The sequence below is a fragment of the Carlito syrichta genome, unplaced genomic scaffold (assembly GCF_000164805.1).
Source record: "Carlito syrichta isolate Samal-C Ts95f unplaced genomic scaffold, Tarsius_syrichta-2.0.1 Scaffold309804, whole genome shotgun sequence".
NCBI lineage: Eukaryota > Metazoa > Chordata > Mammalia > Primates > Tarsiidae > Carlito > Carlito syrichta.
This window is the reverse complement of record NW_007253900.1, coordinates 384,481-410,235: the sequence shown is the minus strand read 5'-3', so window position 1 is coordinate 410,235 and position 25,755 is coordinate 384,481. Positions and strand designations below refer to the sequence as shown.

Here is a 25,755-nt window from a genome sequence, read left to right as displayed (position 1 = left end):
TATGCCATGAAATGGTTTTATATTGGGATATATATATATATATATATATATAGCAATACACCTTAAATTTTTCATTAGATATTTACAGACCATTTTCATCAATAAAATATCATTAGCTCATATACCATCAAGTCATAATTTTCACTCCTGGGACAAAGACTGGCTGCATTAAAAAAAAAAAAACTCTTATTTTCACAGCCAGTAGAAATTAGTACAGTAATTCTGAGAGAACATAAAGAAACATGGGCGTACTAACAACTTAAGAATTTAGGCTGGGCATTGTGGCTCACGTCTATAATCCCAAGTACATCGGGGTGGGGGGGTGGGGGGGTAGTGTAGGCAGATTGCTTGAGGCTGAGAGTTCAAGACAAGCCTGAGTAACACAGTGAGACCTGGTATCTACAAAACAAAAAATTATCTGGGTGGAGTGATGTGTGTCTGTAGTCTCAGTCGCTCAGGAGGTGAAAGCAGAAGGACTGCTTGTGCTTAGGAGGTTTAGGCTGTGATGCCACTGTAGTCCAGACTGGGCAACAAAGCAAGACCAATTCTCCAAAGACAAACAAAAACAGAAAACCAAAGCATTTATGTGTAACTAACTGATAATTATAAACACCCTCTACCCATTAAATCACATCTGTGATACTGAAAGAGAAAAATCTGCAGTACTTTTATTTCTCCCCCCTTTATCAACTGATTTAAACAGGCATTAGGCTCAACAGAGAAACAGAGAGGCATACTGGATGTAGGCCAATAAACTAGGTGTTTATTCACATAAAAGAAAAAAATATAAAACATTTTATGTGACTACACTATTTTAAAAGTAGGCTCACCTCAACTTTCTATAAATCTCCACTATTTTTCTTTTCACATAAATTTACTCCATCCAAATTGCCATCCAAAGTTGGCAATTTGCTTCATTTAATGATGCGCTCACATCTATTACTTATTATTTTTCAAAAAAATAAAATTTACTACCTCGTTACAATGAGGAATTATATAAAACAAACAAAATTTACCTCTGATCTCTACAAGCATGTGATATAAGACAGGGATGTGACACAATAGACAACCATAAATCACCAGTGTTTCACAGAATCGAAAGATTAATTCAGACATGGTCCAACTGATGATGGCGAAGAGACCCGAAGACCAGACACAGAGTAGCACTAGCGTCCACATACCGCAGAGGGACTATGCCCCTCCGAGTTCTCTCTCATCCGAGGCCGAACAAGCAAAAGCACTAAGTGCAAAAGGCAATGTGTTTAGGGCCAAACAAGTGTGCCAACGGGGAATGAGGGTAATCCTGAGGTTGATCTCTGATTATGAGAATAAAGAGTGTGTAACTATAGATTCAGAGGTTACATACATTAAACGGGGCTTTCTTAGAAAACACTAAGACAAGAAAAGGCCAAACTCTGTTGGCGTGTTTAACATCAATGATTTCTTAAAGGAATTAGGAAATTAGTTCCTGAGTAAAGACTGAGGTCCGTCATGGTGGCTCACGCCTGTAATCCCAGCACTTGGGGAAGCCAAGGTGAGAGGATTACTTGAGCTCAGGAATTCAAGACCTCATCTATATATAAAAAAAAAGTTAGCCAGGCATGGTGGCACCCGCCTGTAGTCCCAACCACTCAGGAGGCTGATGTGGAAGGATTGCCCGAACACAGGAAGTTGAAGCTGCAGAGAGCTGTGATCCTGCCACTATACTCCAGCTTGGGCAACAGAGATTCTAACTCAAAAACAAAAACAAAAACATCAAAAAATCAAAACAAAACAAAACAAGACTGAACTAAGTTTTGGTACTACCTGGCACAGTGCTTTTTCTACACTACTGTTTACCTCTTTCTAACAAACCTTTATAAGCAACTGCATTTAAGCAAATAAAAAAGGACTGAGAGTTAGGTTTATAAAATAAAAATTTTAAAATACCTACCATACGCTAAGTGCATTCTCAGACATTTTGTGTATATTATTATTTAACCCTAACTTTTCCACTAGGTAGGTACTATCATTAACATTTTGTATAAAGAGGCTACTCAACTTATGATGGGGCTACATTCCAATAACCCCATCCTAAGCTGAAAGCATTAAGGCCCAAGTGCATGCTTAATTTAAGGTATTTTCAATTTATGGCAAGTTTACCCAGGTGATCCATCGTAAGTCAAGAAGCACACAGGACGCATATCCCTTTCACACTGCTGCAGAGTCGAAAACCAGTAAGTTGAACCACTGTAAACTGGGGACCACCAGCATGATGAATATGTAGTTCCATGAAGTTGCAAGTTACAGCAGCTAGTCATGTGGTGGAGCCACAGGTCAAACCAGGTCTGAACGACATCAAAGACTCAAGTTCTTTTTACTACTTTATCAGATTGTCTTTTATAAAAGTATGCAAACTTTAAACAACCACCCCTGCACACTCAGGCAGACAAATGTTAGCAAGCCAGGCCATTAGCTTTTTTTTTAGCCGGGCTCGGTGGCTCAGCCTGTAATCCCAGCACTTTGGGAGGCTGAGGTGAGTGGATGGCCTGAGCCCGCGGGTTCGAGACCCGCCTGGGCAACTTGGTGAGACCTCATCTCTACAATAATTGAAAAAATTAGCTGGGCGTGGTAGCGCGCGCCTATAGTTCCAGCTCCTTGGAAGGCTGAAGCGGGGGGATCGCCGGCGCCCAGCAGGTCGAGGCTGCGGGGGCCGGGAGCGGCCACTGCACTCCAGTCTGGGTGACAGAGTGAGACTCCAACTCAAAAAAAAAAAAATTTAACTTTTTAAATATAATGTTAATAATAACAGTAATAATAGCTACTAGTTATTAGTGTGAGCTTCTTCAGAAGTTGCACTGCTAGTCTGCATAAAAGCTTGCCTGGAAGACACTACTCCTTTTTAAATAAAGAAGGCTCTAAGAGGTTAATTTATGTGCTCAAAGTCACATATTCGGCAAAGTCAAGATTTCAACCATGGTTTAGCTGTGCTCTTTCCAGAATTCCACATGCACAAGCATATTGAGTCCATATTTTGCTAGATATGGACTTTTTGTTCAAGTTTAATAAAAATACTTATTTCTTGAAAGTCTAATTTATTGTAAATCTGATCATTTTGTTGTTGTTCTAAAATCTAGACCACTCTTGTTGAATGCTCACATGTACCAAATATATACATTATGTATAAGGAAAGAAATACACCCTGTTAGCTTCCTTTTAAAAATTAAGAATACATATTTGTATGTGATAATCTATGTGTATTTATTCATATGATACAATATACCAACTGAAACATTTGCAATATTCAATAATACAGAAAGCTTCATTTTTTGTAAACATACTAATGAGAGCATTTTGACTGTGCACTGAGAGCCTTCATTTCCCTGATTTGCCACTAGATGACCCTCTTGAAAAAAATGACACTAAATAGAATGGTAGGGATAATGAAGTCATATTCAGACTAATAAATGATTGAACTGAAATTGTACAAAGTGAAACACAGTCACCAATTAACAAGAATTATTTAAATATCCAAAGCAGTATAATTCAGAGATCACCTATATAATACCTATATAGCAACTGACTATTTTCTATTGCTTTGAAAAATGAGCAAAAATTTAAATGACAGAAAATGTAGAACTCTGAATAAAATATTTAAAACTAATTAGAATGATATGTTTGTTAAAGATATATTATGCAAAATCACTTTGTAAGGCAAAAAAAAAAATCATTTCAAAAAAGTAAATACTAACTTTTATGTTTTAATATGGTTCCCCTTGCCAGGCATTTAAAAAATAGAGAACATTTTATCAATATTTTATAAGCACTAGGCTGGAGGGCAGTGGCACACTCACAACCACTGCACCTTGACCTGCTAGGCTCAGGCAATCCTTCTGCCTCAGCCTTCCAAGTAACTGGAACTACAGGCATGCACCAGCACACCTGGCTAATTTTTTTTTTTTTTTTTTTTAGATTTATTGTGGAGATGAGGTCTTGCCAAGTTGCCCGGGTTGGTCTCGAACCTGTGAGCTCAGACAATTCTCTCACCTTGGCCTCCCAATGTGCTGGGATTATAGGTGTGAGCCACTGCATCTGGTCCCAATTGTACTTTTAAAGTGCATTTGCTCTAATCAGATTTTAAGATTAGCTCAAAAATTTACTTACTGATTTACTTATCAATATAATAAAGCTTTCCATTATAGAACTTAAACGAATTTCATGTAATGCTTTTGGGAGCATAAATTTCCACAATCTTTTTTGGAGGGTAGTTTGAACCTATCAATTTACTATGTGTAGATTCTTTGATCCAGCAATTTCATTTCAAGGAATTTACATTACATATCCTCCCAATAAGAATGCAATGATGTATGTACAAGGCAACAATCTAAGCGTCCACCAGTCTGGTTAAAAATATTACACAATCCTATTATGGAATTATGCAGCCATGAGAAGGAATAAGGCTGATCTAAATGGGGTGGTATGGAGACATGTCCACAATAACAAAAGAAAAAGTGACTAGCAGCCAGGGTGTGTGTATGTGATTTTACGTATTTAAAAAAATACGGCTGGGCGCCGTGGCTCACACCTGTAATCTCAGTACTATGGGAGGCTGAGGCGAGACGACTGCCTAAGACTAGGGGTTTGAAATCAGCCTGGGCAACTTGAGACCTTGGCTCTACAATAAAGAAAGATTAGCTGGGTGTGGTAGCACGTGCCTATAGTACTTCCAGGTACTTGGAAGGCTGAGGCAGAAGGATCGCCTGAGCCCAGCAGGTTGAGGCTGCGGTGGCCCCAGTGTGCCACTGCACTCCAGCCTGGGTGACAGAGTGAGACTCCAATTCAAAACAAACAAAAATGTACATAGAAAAATGTCAGAAAGGTTATATATCAAATTTCAACCTTGATAATAATTATCTTTAGGAATGTTAAATGGGAAAATCAGATGGTGAGAGAGACAAGATAGAAGAAGACATTACTTTTTAAAGTTCTATGTTTATTTTAACGATAAAACCAACAGAAATACTGAATCTAAACTAAACACTGCTAGCTTTTTCTTTCCTAGTGTACCAAGAATCCAAGCCAAAGTTCATTCCTTCCAGAGAAGCCAGATAAACCTCATCTTTCCCAGCTCCAGTCCTCTGCCATCTACCACGGACAGCTGTTGTTCCCACCACACTGTAAGGGGCCTGGGAAATAGTCAAGCCCTTGTCTCAGCTGGACCAAGATTTCCTCCAGAGGACCATCAATCCAAGTCATAGCTGACTCAGTGCAAAAGTCTATTGCCTCTAAGGAACAGGCAAAAAAACTCTCAAATTCTTATAAGAAGCAGGCGAGTAAACGAATACAGTGTAAGGAGTGGGGCGGGGAGAGCACACAAGCACATACCATTTCTGAAAGGGGCAACAGCTCTGGGTTGGTGACAACCAATCTTAACTCACTTCATAAAGAACAGTGAAGACCAAGTTTCTAATGTGTTTGTAATAGAAACACAAAGGAGCAATCAAACAATCTCCAAGCAAAAAAGGACCTTTCAACAATGAATGTACAGATTTACACATATGTATACCATCCTGTTCTGTACTACGTGATCTAGTTCTATTCCTGGAATGGAGTATACAGAACCTTAGTGAACTTTGCTTAAGAACATGAAGTCTTAATTCTACCTGCTGTCAAGGTTTGGGGGGAGGGGTGAGAATTATTTCATATGACATCAGAGGCATCCAGGCTCTACACAGGGAATTTTCCTGAACCTCCAAGAGCAGGACTCCACACAGGGAATTTTCCTGAACCTCCAGCAGCAGGACTGCTGCTGTTCAACTCTTGATAATCAAACCAACAAGGAATTTAGACTCAGTATTGCAAGATCTGATAACTCAGAGAGCTTTGAAACAGATTTTTACTTCACAGATTTTTAATTCATAGTCTTCAACTTCAAAGCCAACCCAAAAACTCTGTGTTCAGATAGCCAGTTTCCTACTAAAAGGTGTTTCTTTAGGAAAACACCTATGCCTTATTCACCTTTAATGCCCCCAATGACTACACAGCAAATATTATTCACGTAATAAAAATCTGTGAAAGGAAGGAAGGACAAGTAGACTTAAGGCCAGGGACTGAACTGAAAATAAAAGTTTTACTGGAGCTAAATATCTAAGATGTAGCAGCACAATAACTATTTAAGGATTTTTTAAAAAATGTTATACAAATAGCAGAGGCTATTTCAATAAATTTTATACATCTGCCAATTAAATTATCTAGTTATTTTGAACTAATAAAAAAGGTCATTCTTCATTTTTTCATATATATATGGCAATTTAAAAACCGATTTCCTGTAATAAAAAGAGAAATAGTAAGGAAGAAAACTCTACAGATTGGTCAAAGTCTAGACTAATGGTATATAGTCTATGGTTCTATTTCATCCAGACTAAAAACTGCCTGACATTACTCTGCCCAGTATCCTCAACATCCTTACATAATAAGCCCAATAGGCTTATTTCAAATCTTGGTATACACCTACCACTGACTTCTCGATTATCTATTTTCAAGGAAAAAAAAAAAAATCACACGATCACCATTATATTTCCTCAAACCTCATGTGGCATTCATCCATCTATCTGAGGCTTTCCCGCCTCTGATTAAAATACCTCTCTGTCTACTCAGGGGATCAAACATGCTCTGTCAATTGTCTTCTGTCTTATATCTCAAATTTTCCCTTAACATATTATTACGTTTGTCCACAATCCCTGTGTCTTCCTCTCTCAACTGCTCTGGAGTCAAAGGATACATACTATATAAGAGATACACAATAGTTGTATACATTTAGTATATATAGAACACTAAACAATGTGCTACAGTTGAATCTATATTATTTAAATACACATTCCTGTTTCTTCATCAACAACTTTTAATTCTCCTACCCTCTCTCCAACTTCTTTTTGGAATTATGTGTTCTCCAAAATGCAAAATCCCCACTTGGACCATCTCAGAATTTTGTAGTCATAAACATACAAATATGTGAATACTATGCTTTATGCCAAATTATAAGTAAAAATACGATGTCTCACAAAGAAAACAAAATTTTACATTAAATGTATAAATAAAAACACGTACTAAAAGTTATATATAATCTACTTTAAATTACACATAGTATAATATACACATACATACATATATAGACTATACAGAGAGAATTTATATGCTTCTCTCAAAGTATTCTTAGAGAATAGCCTATATATAAATATAGTTACTTAAATTAGCTAGTTATAAAGAACTGCAAGTATCTTAAAGTCCAATAAAACTGAACTTAAGTCTCAAAGCTGACAAATATAAATATCCTACTAAACTGTTAAGCCACCACCATCTTTCCCACAATTTAGCCAAAGCATTTAAAAGATCAATTTTATTTAAAATAGAAACTAGGTAAAATCAGTTTACACAGAATTCTGAAAGCTACTTAGAATCAAGTTGCCACTACTCAAGAGCATATCAAAATTGTAAGATTGACAACAATAACACCTTCACTATCTAAGAGAAAAGGAAGCCAACGACATTCTAATTAAAAATTATTTTAGCCACTTTAAAAAATAATTACTAACGGAAAAAAACATACTCACCTCTTCGATTAACTTTTCATTTGGTGACGATGTACAAAGACAGACAAGGTAAGTTTGCTTAAAACTACCTTTTGTACCAATCTCTGGATGGTCAGAACACAGCTTTGCTAGAGTAGTTGCTTGACTTAACTGATTTGTTTTGATTAGATGTTTAATTCTCATATCCAACAAGATGGGACCCTCAAAAGCTAAAAATTCATTCACTTTAAAAAACAAGACATAATAGATTATTAACATTTGGTAATAATTCATTTGCAATACAAATTCTTATAGGGAATTTAAAAAACCAGAAGAACTAAAATTTTTTTGTTTTTTATTTTTTTGCAATGCTCTATTACTGCCAGTAAAGCTATTACAAAATACCTGACCTTATAAGCAAGAGGAGATTATATTGCTAACTTAAAAAGAACTGCATTAAATATTTTTGCCCCTTAGATAAAGTACCATTTAGAATAAGTTTAATAAACTTCTTGATGATAAAATAATTCTGCATTAAATTCTTATAGTCAGTATTATTAAAATTATACTGAATTATTTTCCTATAACAGTTATTTCTTGAACACATCAGGTCAGCATCTCCTCAAACCTGTAATGCTAGGGCATTATAAACTTACATGGGTAACCACAAAAAGATGTTTCGACATTCTAGAAGCTATTCAACTAATATTTTGTTTAATATTGATGATGCATTTTTCATTTTACAAAGGTGAAGCATATCTTTTTTTAACATGTTTTAGAATGAATCAAAATATTTACCAAAAAAATGAAAAGTTTGCCAAAGAGTAAATTGCATAAAAATTCTGTGGGTTTGTGCTGCTATTTTGAAAACATCATCAATAAATTCAAACTATGCTTTAGGTCCACAGATGCATAATAAATTTCCATTTTGTGCAAACCTTTGAATTTTCTAGTGCTTGTGTGGTCATCTACAAAAAGGAATTAATTTTTATTTTTTTGTATTTAAGAAAGAAAATTTAAAGTTTAGCAAGTACAATTTTAAACTTTCCCCTAAGTTTTCACCAGGATATAAATCATGCTTATTTTTAAGCATGACTAGCCTAAAACTCTTGGAAGGCTTTCAGCAATAAAATTTAAAATGCCCTGTGAATAAAACATATTACTTTTTCTACCTGTGAAGAGACTGAAAGATATGCCTGCTAAGCAATTTGTTGGTTAGAAGATGGAAAATGAGAGATGTTCTTTCCTTCTTTAAATATTCTTTGCTACCCTTTAGTATTTTTATGTGTTAGATCTAACTGTACTCTGGTCTGCTATGAAAAAATTATTCTATAAAATGCTATGACCATGGCTCATCAGTATTAAAACTATAAACATATAAACAATTTAACACAGGATCCCAAATTTGATCTTTTTCTTGAAGTCTAGACCTTTGTACCAGTTACCCTCTATTTTTCAAATTAGACTCAACCAAATATTATAAATGAGTGCACATAGATAATAAAGCATAACATTTTTGTACCTATATGTCTTACTGAGATAAAGGGCATTATATTTCTTTTTTAAATATCACATGATCCTATTGAGACAATCATATTTCAAAATATGATTCACTGCCAAAGCAAAATCTGTGACGACTTTAAACAAAAAATTTAAGAAAAATAAAGTCAAACTTACACTAATTATAAACAGTTTTAGTATCCTAATTCAACAGTTCTTTAAAAGGGAGACTCCAGCGACAGAAAGTCTGAGAATTATTTCAAATACTCTCACAAAAATTCATTATTAACAGACTCCAAAAGACCATGGCAAAGAAATAACTTAGAAGTAGCAAATATTTAACAAAACTGGTGGCACTAATCTCAAATAGTCCCTAAATTCTCAAAGAGCAGCATTTAAGAGTAACAAATTGTGTGAAATAATTTCTGTGCTAAATCAATGTATAAGAAAAAAATACTGATATTATAAATTTCAAAGCCATAGAATTTTTATTTTTTAATAATGGGAAACCACTGCCACACTTAGGGCAAAATGAACTTTGAAGAAAAAGAGAACATTTGAGCAGAAGGAACTTTACAGATCATTGTGTCCAGTTCCATCATTTGGCAGATGAGTAAACTGAGGCTCACAGAAGGCAAGTGACTTCCTGGATCATAAAGCCAGTTAATGGCAAAACCAGAGGTAGAATAACGAGTCTTCTGACTTCCAGCTTTACACAGAGTAGGTCAGGAAAACTTTCAGCTATTTGGCCATTGTGTCTACATCTAATTAGAATAGCACTTTTAGCAGTAAAAAGTTGTGAGGTAGCATTAGCCATTAAAGGAAAACACATACATATTCTGAAGCTCATGATTCAAATGAATCAGCAGTAGATTACACTCTAATACTCAATTCAGTCTTACTGAAAGCCACTTCTCTCCCTCCATTTTCCCCTTCACTACTTTTCTTTTCCCCTCTCCTTTGCATCTTTCTCTACTTTCTCTCTAATCCATTTTTCCTTATAGAGTTATGATATTGCAACAAACACTACCTGTTTTCATGCTTGATACACATATGAAAAAATTTGTATAATCTTTATTTCAGAATAGCTAGACACATCAAATTTCACTCCCCATCCCGCTTTTCCCACTCTCATACAACAAAAGGATAAAACATTTACATTTCACTCATGTATAGCCTTTTAATCTATTTTCTCTGCATTTATGTACTTCAATAGAACAGCAAGTTTTACTACATCAGAGCCTATCAAGATGGCTAGATGACATAAAGTGTCAATGAAAATGAATGATATTCAGCCAGTTTAATTAAGAATGTAAAAGTAGACTTCTTCCCATAAAAATCCCACTTTTATAATATTAAAAAAGAAACTACTAACTTCTACACTGAAGATATTTAACTTTAAATGCATTACAATACGTAAGTTGGCTTTTGTGATAAATAAATCATTACAAAAGTACTAACTGAGTATATACTATGCACTATGACTTATACTAGGTCCTAGATTCCCCCCCAAAAGTGGGGCTAACTCATTTACTGGGTGCCTATTCCCATGCCCAGAGTTGCACATGGTTTCCTTTGCAGCATCTCTGACAAGCTGCTTCACAGGCATCTCAGACTCAGGATACAAAATCTCTATGCCAAAATATGTGCAATTTCCACATCTCCAACCACTCAGTTGTGCTAAAGCCAGAGAGCTAAGGGTCTGCCTTAAAAATGCTCTCTTCTGACTCCCTTTCACCCATACATCTAGCCTGCCACTTCTAATGCATAGTCATTTCTAATCAGTAAACACTCAATTCCATTCACTTTTCTCCATCTCCACTCCCACTCAATCCCCCACCCCCCACCCATCAGACCACCTTGCTAGGGATCTGCTAGTCCAGAAATTCTGTATCTACTCTTACCACCTCCATTACTTCTCTAATAGGAATCAGGGAGCTTTTCTTTTGTTTTTAAAGCACACACGATTGTTTTCTCTCTGTTTAAAACCTCCTACTGGGTTTCCCTGGGTTCAAAGAATAAATTCTAGAATTCTCATCATGGCCTACAAGAATCTGCGTAACTTATTCCTTTTAGAAATACATAATTTGCATGTTCTCTTAGAAATAATTTAGCAATTAGGCAAAAAAAAAAAAAATTTTTTTTAAATAGTAAAAATCATCTCTGTTAACAGATGACATGATCCTATATGTAGGAAACCCTAAAAGTCTCATTAAAAAACTATTAGAACTAAAAAACAAATTTGGCAAAGTTGCAGGATATAAAAATCAACACGCAAAAGTCAGTTGCATAACTATACACAAACAACAAACAATTTGAAAAGGAAATTGAGAAAACAATCCCATTTGCAATGACACACAAAAAAAGAAAATTCTTAGGAATAAAGCTAACTAGAGGTAAATGACTTGTAGACTGAAGATTACAAAACACTGCAAAAAAGAATTAAAGTCACAATTAGACATCCTGTGATTATGGACTACAAGACTTAATATATTTTTTTTCTTTTTTTTTTTAGTTGAAGTCTCATTCTATTGCCCAGACTGGAGTGCAGTGGCCGCTCCCGGTCACCGCAGCCTCGATCTGCTGGGCTCCAGCGATCCTTCCGCCTCAGCCTTCCGAGTAGCCGGAATTACAGGCGCGTGCTACCATGCCCGGCTAATTTTTTGATTTATTGTAGAGATGAGGTCTCGCCTGCTCAGGCAGGTCTTGAACCTGCGGGTTCAGGCAATCCACTCACCTCAGCCTCCCAAAGGCATGGGATTACAGGCTGAGCCACCGAGCCCAGCTAAGACTTAATATTATTAAGATGTCCATACTACCATCTCTATCAAAATCCCAAAGGCTTAATTCATCTTAAAATTCACATGGAATTTCAAGGAAGCCCAAATAACCAAAATAACTTTGACAAAGAACAACAAAGTTGAAGGTTTCATACTTCCCGATTTCAAAAAATATTAGAGCTAGCGTCATCAAAACATTGAAGTATCAGCATAAAGACTGACACATAGACCATGCAATGGAGTACAGAAATAAACTCTAGTGTATGTGGTCAAATGACCTTTAACAAGAGTATCAAGATGGCTCAATGGGGAAAGAACAGTCTCTTCATCAAATGGACCTAGAAAAACTAGATAGCTATATGTCCAAGAATGAAGTTGGGCCCTTATCCTGCACCATATACAAACATTAACTAAAAATGGATTAAGGACCTACATGGAAGACCTAAAACTGTAAAATTCCTAGAATAAGTTCCAAGGGAAAAGTTTTATGACACTGGACTTGAAAATGACTTCTTGGCTACAACACCAAAGGTACAGGCAACAAAAGCAAAACTAGACAATGGGATTACATCAAATTTAAAAAATTTTGTGTATCAAAGGACACAATCAACAGAGTGAAATCATCAGAGAAGTGCAAATCAAAACCACGGTGAAATACCACATCACACCCACTAGGATGACTACCATTAAAAAAACCCAGAAAAGTGTTGGGGGGGGACATGAAGAAACTGGAACTTTCATGCACTTAACAATTCTAGAATTGTAAAGCAGTGTAACCTCTATGGAAAAGAGTATACAAGTTCCTAAAACAATAAAAAATAGAACTATCATATGATCTTGCCATTCCATTTCTGGGTAGTATCCATAAGAATTGAAAGAGTATTCTCAAAGAGATATGTGTACTACCATATTTATGCTACTCACAACAGCCAAGAGATATGAACAATCCAAATGTCCACCTATAATAGATAAACAAACAAAATGTGGCATTTACAAACAATATCTTTTAAAATGCTACACCTTGAGGAAATTATACTAAGTGAAACAGGTCAGAGTCATAAAGAGACAAATATGATACCTTATTTTTATGAGGTATCTAAAGTAGCCAAGTCATAGAAACAAAAAGTAGAATAATGATTTACCATTGGCTAAGAGGTTGGGGAAAGGAGAATTTTTTTTTTTTTAATGAATATAGAGTTTCAAGATGAAAAGGTTCTGGAGATCTGTTTCATAGCAATAGGAATAATAACACTAATGAACTGTATGCTGAAAAATGTTAAGATAGCTAATTTTATCTTGTGTTTTTCTACCACAATGAAAAAATGCATGAAAAATTCAGCATTGTCAGCAAAAAAAAAAAAAAAAAAAATTTAAATTAAGAAATTTAATGAAAAGACGGCACTTCAAGTTCTAGAACACTGGTTATTAACCCTGGCTATAGAGTCGTTTTGAACTTCTAAAAAGTATTTAATAATCACAGCCCATATACAGAGAATCTAATTTGATTGGTCTCAGGTAGAGCTCTGGCACTGAACTACATAAAAGCGTCCCAGGTAATTTTAATCACAAACAGAATTGAGTCTCAAACAGAATTGAGACTACTGCTCAAGGTAAGCATATTTCAGTGTCCAAATTGCCAAGTAAGAATAATCTTTTTTTTTGAGTTGGAGTCTCACTCGGTCGCCCAGACTGGAGTGCAGTGGCTGCTCCCGGACACCGCAGCCTCACCTGCTGGGCTCCAGTGATCCTTCCGTCTCAGCCTTCTGAGTAGCCAGAATTACAGGAGTGCGCTACCACACTCGGCTGATTTTTTGTAGAGATGAGGTCTCGCTGCCCAGGCGGGTCTCGAACCTGTGGGCTCAGGCAATCCACTCACCTCAGCCTCCCAAAGGCGCGGGATTACAGGTTGAGCCACCAAGCCTGGCTTATTTTTATTTTGTTATTTTTTATTTTTTTTGAGTTGGAGTCTCACTCTGTCGCCCAGACTGGAGTGCAGTGACTGCTCCCGGCCACCGCAGCCTTGACCTGCTGGGCTCCGGCGATCCTTCCGCCTCAGCCTTCCAAGTAGCCGGAATTACAGTCACGCGCTACCACACCCGGCTGATTTTTTGATTTATTGTAGAGATGAGGTCTCGCTGCCCAGGCGGGTCTCGAACCTGCGGGCTCAGGTAATCCACTCACCTCAGCCTTCCAAAGGCACGGGATTACAGGCTGAACCACCGAGCCCGGCTGGTAAGAATAATCTTAACCATCACCCTCCCTTACCTTTTTCTAAGGAAAGATGTTACATTGATAAGAAACAGAATTTTAACTTAAAAGATTTCAAAATTTCTTAAATCATGTTTCTTGCTTTTTTATGAAGCCTGATAGTAAAACTTTATGGTCATAGCTGACTTTTTGGCATGACTAATATAAAATAGAATTTTTCAAGATTAAAAATTATTCTATCAGATGAAACTAGTTAGTATGCCACACTGAAATTTTGTGTGAAATAACATTTAATTATAAGTAATAGATTTAATTAAATTCTGACATATTTATTTATGTAATTTTGTTTTAAAATATACTTTTATTAAAAATAAATAATGCACTTTTCTAGGATGTTTCAAGAAGCCAGTGAGTGTGTGTTTAAAAATCCTTTTAGTAAAGATGAAAATGTTAGGGTCACTATATTTACATTTAACTATAAAACAGTACGGCATAACTAATGTTAACAAAATACAAGATGTCATGAGGCTGAAGTGGGGGAGCAAACACCACGAGTTCATTCCAATGAGGCTGCATCAGCTCACTTCTATCCAGAACCACGGATCCACGAGGACTTTTAAGAGCTATACACAAGTAAAAGACGACCTAATTTGGTAGTAATTAAAAAGAAATCAAGAACGCTCAATTTACTTATTCCTTACACCAGGAAAAGGTCAGTTTAGGAGAAAGGGGAGCAAGGGTAACAAGGTAATATAAATAGAGAAACGGATTAAGAAAACTCTATTTCTAGGAATACGCAATATAACCTAAGAGGTGTTCTTTGTAGTGATAGTTCCTGTAAGAACTATCCTAGCACAACAAAATCACTACTAGATTTAAATCTAGGTCTCAGTTACCCTTTTTGGCATTCTCTAGCTGGACAGGTAAAGACAAACAGACACACAGACACACACACACACACACATCTGGACAGGTAAAGACAGACAGACACACAAACACACACACACGCGCGCGAGACTGAGTTACCCTTTTTGGCATTCTCTAGCTGGACAGGTAAAGACAGACACACACACGCGCGCGCGCGCGACACATCCCGAAAGTATCAACAAGTGAAAGGCCGGCGCAGACCACTGGAAAGCAGCAGCAGGTCGACGGCTCTGGTCCCACCCTACTTGCCCGAGCAGGATTAGCGATCACTTGCGCTCTCCTCCCATCCCCCTTCAAAAGACTGGTCCGTCTGTGTAGGCTAACGGAGCAGTTTTTCCCTGTTTACTTTGAAGTGTAAAGTTTATTATTGAATAAAAACTTAGTTCCCACACAACTCTGAATGACTTACAAGTACCAAGGAAAAACTTCAGCAGCAGAAATTTCCTTTAAAACAAAAGGGTTTGGGGAAAAAAAGAGAAACGCAGTGTTCAAGATTCAAGACAGGATTGGCAAGCTGACAAAAATGCAATTTTTGCAACTGCCAATTAACCCAATATAGACGTTGAGGGAAAAGTGCCTACAGATGTCAGTGTGACCGTAACAGGAAATTCTCTGAGTTTAGATTTTAAAATGACATATACGAAAGAAGGAAGGGTGGGTCCAGGACCAAAGACGCGCCATGAGTGTCAGACATCTGGTACCGACCTGCATAAAATGTGAGCAAAGCTAAAACCCAAGATGATCTCTAACTCACCTAAAAGGCCAAGAACAATATAATAGGAGGTGGTGCCTTCTTGGGAAAGGCCTGCTACTTGGGTGTGATTATGTGTCATTTACGATGACAGAGAAAAGTAGAATTCTATTCTTATGATGATTCTGATACACTTTAGGTTTAAAAGAGCAGAACAAACAACAGAGTAAGTGGAAACAGATGGAAAATGTAATTTTCAAAATGGGGCTGATGGTACACTTTGCAAAACTGTAGAAACAGAAACAGATGTAATTCTGGATAAGAGCTTAAAAATAATTTTATTAAAAAGATAGCCTGTGATTCTTCAGAACAAGAAGTGTGACTGGTAATAGCCAAGACAGATTCACTAAACATAAATTAGGTTATAGGTTTCACAGAAATTTTCTCAAAGTGGACCACAGAGCCAAATGTAAAATGCAAAACTATAAAATTTCTAGAAAAACACTTAGAAACCATTTGATTTTGGATTTGGTGATGAGTCTTTAGATAAAAGACCAAAAGCATGACCCATGAAAGAAAAAAACTGATAAGCTAGAGTTTATTAAATGTAAAACTTCTGTAAGTCAATATTAAGAGAAAGGACAAGCAAGAGGACTTTCAAAAGAGTGAAAGAACAGATTTACAAACCACTTATCCAATAAAGAACTCGTCCCTAAAATATACAAAAAGTGTTAAAACTCAGCAATAAGAAAACAAACAATCCAATTAAGAAATAGGCAAAAGATCTGAACAGATGCCTCACCAGATATACAGATGGCATTTATGCATATGAAAAGATGTTCAATACCATTTGTCATTACAGAAATGCAAATTAAAACAACAAGGTGATATCACTACGTGCCTATTAGTAATGACATTACACTAAATGGCTAAAGTCCCCAAAACAGACAATATTAATTGCTGGTGAGAGTTTGGAGCAACAGGAATTATCATTCATTGCTGATGAGAAAACAAAACGATCCAACCACTTTAGAAGACAGTCTGGCAGTTTCTTTAAAAGCCAAACACAGTCTTACCACATGATATACACCATACTCCAAGGTATTTTCACCCAACTCATTTAAAAACCTATATCCACACAAAAGCCTGCAAACAAATGTTTGTAACGGCTTTATTCAAATCACCAAAAACTGGTAGCAAACAAGATGTTCTTAATAGGTGAATGGATAAACATACTGTGGTACATCCATATAATGAAATATTATTTGGTGATAAGAAGGAATGAATGAGCTGCTAAGACATGTAAAGACTTGGATGAATGTTAAATGTACACTGCTAAGTGAAAGAAGTCAGAATGAAAAGACTTTAATTACATGATACTCTGAAAAATGCAACACAATAGAGATGGCAAATAGATTAGTAATTACCAGGTGTCCGGAATAAGGCTGAACAGGTGAAACACAAGTGTTTTTTTTTTTTTAGGGCAGTAAAACTCTTATGTATGATACTATAATAGTGGACACATAACACTATACATTTGTCAAAACCCCTAAAACTATGCAGCACAAAGAGGGAATCTTAAGTATATAAATTGAAAAAAATTGTTTAGGAGGTTCAGGGAGCCCAGGATAGAATGCAGAATGTGACAGAAGAATCTAACTGTATTACAAATATGAGAGAACCTCACTGAAACAGATAGGGAAAGAAGGTGACCTAACTAACTCTGGAAATGAATGGGGAAAAATAGAAGCAAAGAAACTGTACAAAAGCAATGTACATAATTAATAAAGAAGTTTCCCACAGGCATACAAGTTATCAATTCTGGAACTACTATACATGCATACTAGAACTGATTAAGTAAGTAAATGGATGGCTAATGGTGGGAGACGCTGGTTTGAAAAGGCCATGATTCCAACTGTACCACATTTTGTTGAAAATAAGCAAAGAGAGGAGGCTAGAATGGTCCTTATGTCAATGGATTACAGTTGGAGACACCAGCACGAATTCACATTCGGTTTGCTATAGATATAGGGTGTCATACATAGAAGCATTTGTAGATATGTGTATATGCACAGATTAGTATATACACCTGAACTTCTTTGTTTTGTCCACTGAGAGGGCAAAAAAGTAACACCACCTCAGTAGCAATAAGTACATCCAGGGACCAAGGCTTGGTTTCAACACCATTCTTCAAGCAAAGGGGCCAGAGCTCCCTGAAGAAGTGGCTGATGCTAGGAGACTGGGGTAGGAAATATGCCAGATGAGCCTGGAACATCTTGTGGTGCTAGGAAAAAAAAATCCACAATGAGGGGGTTATATTAAAGGGACACAGGAAAAAGCTCCCAATGGCCAAACAAAATAACATAGTAATGGATTATGACCAAAGTATAAAATATCCACGATATAACATGTAAATATAAATGGCTGAACAAATGACTAAAAAAAAAATAAAGAAGAGACAAATCTGCTGTGTAGAATCCTAAGTAACAAGAATCCTAAATAACAAGAAGCTGAAGTGTATCTTCCCATTTCTCTCGAGTGTGGACTGCACATAGGAACTTACTTCCAAGGAGTGCAGCAAGGGAAGGCGGGAAGAGAGTAACTTCGCAGTAGAGCGACCCGGCACGCATTACCCTAGCTAGGTGGTCATGGTTCACATCAGCGGTGATGAGTCATGGTGACAATATGCACCCTCTATATGATGTGATGACAATGGCACTTTGCCTCTGTGATCTTCTTCCCCAAAACCCATAACCCAAGTCTAATCATAAGAACATTATCAGACAAATCCCAGTTTAGGAACGTTCTACAAAATTGTCAAGGTCATCAAAAACAAGGAAAGTCTGAAAAACTGTCACAGCCAAGAGGAACCTAAGGAGACAAGGTGACTAAACGTAATGGGGTATCCTGGATGGAATCTTGGAATAGAAAAAGGACATCAGGTAAAAACTAAGAAAATCTGAATAAAGTATGGATTAGTTAATAACAAAGTACAAATACGGGCTTATTAACTGTGAAAAATATACCATACTAATGTAAGATATTAACAATAGTGAACACTTGGCGTATGTGGGAGCACGTCACAATTTTTTTCTATAAATCTGAAACTATTCTAAAATTAAAAAAATTATTTTAAAAATAATTAGGTCAGGCTAATCTCAATATTATATAATTATACTTAAGAGAACTCTAGCCAAACACTTCTTATGGTTTTTCATCAATCAAATCCTTACAGAAAAAAAAGGAAAAGCATGGACAGACATAGGGGAAAATAAATGAATTTGATAGTACGATGATAATCAATGGCTACACATGTAAGAACTTAAGGTAAGCAGAAATATTTCTATAAGCATCTCAGAAGCTCAATTCCTAGACATGACCTTTTTATGGCTATAATAAAAAACCTGGACACCAATGGGGCATATGTGAATGAAGTCTGCAAATGCGAGGAAACTGGGAAGAACAAAACCCTTGAATAACAAAATCAGGATTTAAAAGCATCTTGACAAGCTGGGGAGACAGAATGGATCTAATACAGTGAAATTAAACCAAAGAAAAAGCAATAAACTTGTAAACCAAAAGAAAATGTATAAAAACATAGATATAGAAGACATTATTAAGAGTAGCAATTAAAAAAATTTTTTTGTGTGATTTTAACGACCTCACTGAGTTGAGAGAATGACATGGCTACCCAAAAAGTTAATGTCATCTTAGGTCACATTACCTTAAGTATGAATTGTTAGGACAAAGGGGGTGTGGGTACCATTGACCTCAAAGCTGGCCAGATCATATTTAGGGTACAGATTAAGTGTTGAGATTTACACTTCAAAAAGAACAAGTGCAAACATAAAATACCCTCAAAGAGTGAGAAATTATGACTGTAGATTTATAGTTATGCCACACCAGGAAGATTTTTAGTCTACAGTAGAAAAGAAGACAGAAGTGTGGACACAATGGTGATCTTCAAAAATTTCAATTGCTACCCAGTGGAAGAGTGTATTTATACTTTGGCATGGCTTTAGAGGCAGCACTATATTCAAAAGATGGAAACTCCAATAATGTAGTTTTCACAATTTTTACGATGAAAATTTCCTAACAGCAGGCTAAGAGTGAACTGAGCTACATAGCATAGTTACCATACTTTAGAACTTAAGAAATGCACAGGTAATATGTAAATATGCCTAAAGTTCCTATGTTATTCAAAACCACCTATTTGACTTATATTGAGTTAGTTATTAGAGACACCTCACTCCAGAAAGCGAAAACCTTAAAGTGAAACTAGCGTTTTAAGTTATGAAGCCTGCCCCCACCCTTACTCCCCCTCCCCCAAATCCTCTAAATCTTGATTTAGCTGGGGTTTCATAGGTCCAAAATTAGTTAAAAAAAAACTAAACTAAATTAAACTGAAACAATTCAGGATTAATCAATATCCACTGTTCAAGTACTACATCAACACTTCAAAGGCTTCACTACGAACAAACTAATAGTTAAATACAGTCTAGAAAGGTATATTCATTATTCTCTGAGTTCCTGCTCTTCTCTTCAAACTTGCTGCAGGCTAGATTATCTCAATCATGCAACCATTCTGTGGTTGCTTTATGAATTGTATTAAAGTCTGGCTACCTAATCCATCTGCTTTGCAGAAATATCTCCTGGCTGCATAGTCCAAATTATTTCAGTGGCTATGACAGATGAAGATCAAGAAATAAAGCAGCACAGAAATGGGTAGAGACATTTGTTAACAGATACAATGTTAAGCACATTCAAACAAGTAAGAAAAATTGAGCACATTCTCTTTTAAAATGAAGTTTAAATCTCTGCTAAGGTAAAGATTCCTTGTTCCTGCTTTAGCATAATATATGAGTTTGGCAAAAGGAATTAATCCTTTATTTAGATTAGGTGCAATTTATTTTATTAGGATAGGTGCAACAGAACACAATATTAAAAGGAAGAGGCTGAAAATCTGGATTTAATTCCTGGCTCTGCCTCTCTTCACTGGCAATGAGATATGGAAAGGACAACTCATCTTTCTGAGCCTCCATTTTCTTATCTGACAAAGAGGAACAATAAAGATCCTACCTCGCATGCAGGATCACTATGCATGGTTAAATAAAACCATATACACAAAAGCATTTTCCAAACTGTCAGGAACTATACAATGTAACTTGATATTAATATTAATATATCAATCCAATATTTCCAAAAGCTGAGATGACTGAAAGTATAATTTGATGCTAGAAATAAAGCATATTTGTGTTCATCTGTTGGGAATAAAGCTAATACTGCAAAGGCAAAAAAAAAAATCTAAAATTCTCAACTTTGAAATCTGTTATTATTATCTTAAATAATGAGGGTCTATTTTTATTTCTCCAAGGTCTTGAAACGCCTGTAGCTAATCTTTGGATATCTATGAAGGTAGAGGATACTAAAAACAAACTTCTTGTGAAAACTAAGAAGCAGGTAACACTGCTAGAAATATCAGGAAAGCATGGAGAAAGTGGCAGAGAGGGAAATCAAGAGGAACAACCAGCATAAAGAGAAGTTTGAAGGCTGGGAAGCCTTTTGGTAAACACACTCCCTTCCCATGGCCTTCATAACTTGCTATCACATAGCAAAATTACCTAGAATTGGTCATCAAGCAACAAGAAGCAATAAATGATGGAGGCTTACAGTGGAAAATATATGCTTTTCCCATGAGACATATTACAAAATAAATATTTTCTTATTTACTTCTTCAGTTAAATACCTTAGGAAACGTTAGGGTGAAATCTAGGCACACAGTTCTAAATAATCTCAAGAAAAGTACCTAGAAGACAACAACAATACTTTTCCTTATGGTATATATGCATTTTAGATTCTAAATATTGTTACACATACTAGCGTTTCGGCCATCTACTTTCAATAGGTTACCTGCCAGTTTGAATTTAACTGGCATCTTTATTGCTTGAGCTCACATAATAAAAATGTAGGATAAAAAAAATTGAGAAATAAACTGAGAAAGAGTACTTGTCTTAGAAACAGAAGACTTCAGAGTTCTAGCACCAGTTTCTTATTCTACTTTGAGGAAAAACATTTAACTATTCCTGCTTCTCCAACTACAAATAAGTTAATTATTAAATATAAGCTAGATTGTCACCTGTCAGGATATTACAGAGAAAATTCCACTGTTGAAAATATTTTAAGAAAAAAATTCTAGTTTCTCTATTACTCTGAGATACTAGAATCTTATAAATACATCTTCCCCAAATAAAATAAAGGTGCAGGTCCTCAAGCACACCCAGAAGAAATTTAACTAAATGGTCCTTCCTTGGAATATCTTGAGATGAACTGTATTATAACAACTTTATAATACTTTATAATACTTATTTGTTCTAGTCTAATGATTCTTTTTTTTCTCTCTTTCTAAAAAATTTACCTTTATCCTTATCCAATGGTTCCTGGGAAAGAATAGTGCACAGTACCGGGTTTTTCCACACCCCAGTTTCTTGAGCTAGAGTAGCTAAAAAATGCAATTCACAGCTGCCATTCTCCATCAGCTTTTCATGAGCTACCTATAAATATTAAATAAACATCCAAAGAATTACAACAAATTTTTGAAAACAAGCTTATCAGGCTTTAAGTATAATAACTTCTGAAAAGACTTTTATCTTTAAAAACTTCACATCACATTACAAAATGCTGAATTCCTTTACTTCTAATATTTAAAAATGAAACTAAAAGTTAAGAAATAAATTAATTGTAACTCTTGAATACAATGTATTTATAGAAATAAGCCCATTTTATTTTTTCCCAAAATCTACACCAAGGGTAAAGTTACTTCTCAAGGAAGCCAGCAGAAATTCCATAAGCAGAAAAGACCTTACACATTTTATATTCTCTGTGTTAGTTGAAATCCGCCCCCATCTTCTACCATTAATAAAAAGATGTGCATCATGGCCTACTTATACATATTCTGATAAAAGGAACTTAAGGAAAATATTTAATGCATAATTTTTCACTTATTCATTACAGTTTTGGCAATTTCACATTAAAGCTGGCAATGAACCATGCTTACTAGTTGTTTCCAAGTGTTCATGAAACAGACATATTCTTCGGTCCATAGAAGACCAATAGTTTTTATTCAATTCAGAAAATGTTTGAGTATTTCTATGGACAAAGTTCTGGAGAAGAAAGCAACTAGTCCCTGACTGTAAGGGGCTCATCATATAGTACAGAAATGCTTACATAGGTAAAACACAGGGAAAATAAAATGAATACTGATAAACAGACACAAACTAACCTTGAGAAAGCTCTGAAATGGGAGCAAAGTGTTGTGGAAACTCTTAAAGCTGCATGCAATGTTCAAACAAAAAGCCTATTCCTCGAAGCCATAAAAATATTTCCATTACAACAAAGTTGAAGTGCTTTAAGAAATTTTCTTTGAGAAGTAACTGAATGTAGAGGGATCTACAGAGTTATTTCCTTCATAATCTATCTGAAAAGGTATTAACTAGTGCTTTTGTTTCCAAAAGTAAAGTTTAAGAGTTTACATTATGTTTGCAAACAAAATCAGCAGCATGAGGAATTCAGTATATTTGTATATAAACAACATATTTAATTAATTCGGTGGTAGGTGCATCTCAATGCCAAACAATAGAAAGTTCTGAAATAGTTTACCTAAACATAAATACTTCTTGAAATAACCTAAGATGCAATTGCTGATATCCAAAGTAGAAAACTCAGATCAAAAAGTTAGTTGCAATGTGACAAACAGGACAAGACACTTTCAACAAATAGTTATTAAGCATTTGTTATGTGTAAGACACGTGAAATCCTTTGTTATCAAATAATATATGAATTCTACCTTCAAGGACCTTACACTTGATGTACATTTTAATGTATATTAAAATAGGAAAGTTTATTTCTCTGCCTAACTAAATAGCTTATTTCACATGCTTCTATAATATTAAGACTAAGCCTCTTCAGTATATTTCTTAAAGAAAACCTTAAGGTCAAGAGATATTTTAAGAACTCTGGTTAGAGAAACAGAGAGAAATAGAACTAATCTTTTGAAACTAGCTAGCAGGAATGTCATTTTCCACTAACCAATTAATCAAAATTACTTGGATCTATAATATATCCAGAACAATCTAGTGCTTAAAACAAAACTTAACATTCTTGAAAATACTTCAAAACAACTAAGTACTAAATTATGTAGTACTATAAGTGAGTAGAATAACAGCACTAAATAAAAGAGACAAAGTTTGTGTTTTCAGATAGGAGAAAAAGCATGGGCTTTGGAATAAAGAACCTTGGTTCAAATAACTATTCTGTGATATTAGCTGTGTAACTTTGGGCAGATAAATATACATTTTACAGTATGAGCCTCAGTTTCCTCACCTTTACAACGGGGAAAACAAACCTTGCCACACAAAGTTTTTATAACAGCTAAATGATAACGTATTTGGGTAAAGCACATTGGAGATTTTCAGCAATCAGTAAAATGGTTTCAAAATCAAAATTACAGCATTTTCTTTTGTGATCCCTAACTGCTCTGACAAAGCCCTAGTTACTTGATCTTAAAAAACTGTGCAATATTTAACCAATATATCTAAATATATATATATATATACTTAACAAACACTGACCAAGCATCTACTATATGCAAGACACTATTTTAATAAAAGCAGCACTTGATGCCTGGCATTATTTGGAAGTTTTAAAGCTTAACCAAGTAATTTTTTAAGAATAAGGAAAATGACCTAAGATATACCTATATTAAATCTAATAGGTAAAAATTCTCACCTGCACCAGTGTCTGAAATTGTTCCCACTGTTTATCTGATAACTCAACAGGCAGACACAACAAAAGTTCAACACAGCTTCTAAAAAACAAAAAGTTGGTAAAAATAGGATTATTAAAATTCAAAGCAAAATAAAACTACTGATTCTATATCATCAGCAGATTCCCGATAATGAATCTATTTAAAATTAAACTGTCATAAGACATGAGATATAACATATTTTAAAAGCTAAATCTAGCTTTTTATTTATTCAATGGTCTACTCACAATGCCAAGCGTTCCAGAACCAAGGCTACATTTTCACATTCAGAGGTCAGGTAAGGTCGGGCTTTAACATAACTTTGGATAGCCACTGTGTATACCTCCAATAAAGGTAAGGGATCTTCTGAAGTTTTCCATTTCTCTGCATATTTTAGGAGTGTCTGTTTTGGGAGGAATAACAAAAAGTGTTCAAAATGTAAATCAAAATACACATTGACTAATTAGCTTTTTTCCCTCCCTGAAAAATTTTGAAAAGTAACATTTTTTATTTATAAAAACAAAAAGTAGATTATGTTGATTAAAACATTAAAAGAAATAAAGTCATAGTCCTATTTTTGAAAGCTCTCTATAGGAGAAAAGGTTAGAATTAATTCATCCTGCAGCATCATTTCATCAAGGCCAATTTTATTTTATTTTTTGTAATTTTTTTTGTTTTTTGTTTTTTGAGTTGGAGTCTCACTCTGTCGCCCAGACTGGAGTGCAGTGGCCACTCCCAGCCACCACAGCCTCGACCTGCTGGGCTCCGGCGATCCTTCCGCCTCAGCCTTCCGAGTAGCCGGAATTGCAGGTGCGCGCTACCACGCCTGGCTAATTTTTTAACTTATTGTGGAGATGAGGTCTCGCCTGCCCAGGCGGGTCTCGAACCCGCGGGCTCAGGCAATTCACTCACCTCAGCCTCCCAAAGGCGCGGGATTACAGGCTGAGCCACCGAGCCCGGCTGAAGGCCAATTTTAAATAGTGCAAGTGTTATATCCTCCATCTTCTACTCAAAATGCCACCTTTCACCCAATAATTCCAAGTTTTAAAAACTATTTAAAAACAAATTCTGGGCATGGTGATTCATTCCAATAATCCCAGCACTTTTGGAGGCCAAGGCAGGAGAAGAGCTTGAGCCCAGCAGTTCAAGACAAGCCTAGGCAACAAAGCGAGATCTCATCTTTACAAAAAATGAAAAATTAGCCAGACATGGTGGCAAGCTACTTGGGAGGCTGAGGCAGAAGGACAGTTGAGCCCAGGAATCTGAGGCTGCAGTGAGTTGTGACTGTGCTACTGCACTCCA

At 35.7% G+C, this 25,755-nt stretch overlaps 1 protein-coding gene across 1 annotated transcript in view; it reads right to left on the bottom strand.

The window, feature by feature from the left end:
* The window catches only part of ZNF292 (zinc finger protein 292), a 40,280-nt gene extending 15,427 nt beyond the window's left edge, over positions 1–24,853 (bottom strand). Inside the window, exons 1-4 of the mRNA XM_008067866.2 lie at positions 24,702–24,853; positions 24,438–24,516; positions 22,069–22,204; positions 7,590–7,792 (exon numbers count right to left, since the gene is read on the bottom strand). Coding sequence (XP_008066057.1) covers positions 7,590–7,792; positions 22,069–22,186 — 321 coding nt within the window. The 5' untranslated portion in view covers positions 22,187–22,204; positions 24,438–24,516; positions 24,702–24,853. The remainder of the gene's footprint in view (positions 1–7,589; positions 7,793–22,068; positions 22,205–24,437; positions 24,517–24,701) is intronic.
* Between the last annotated feature and the right edge of the window lie 902 nt (positions 24,854–25,755).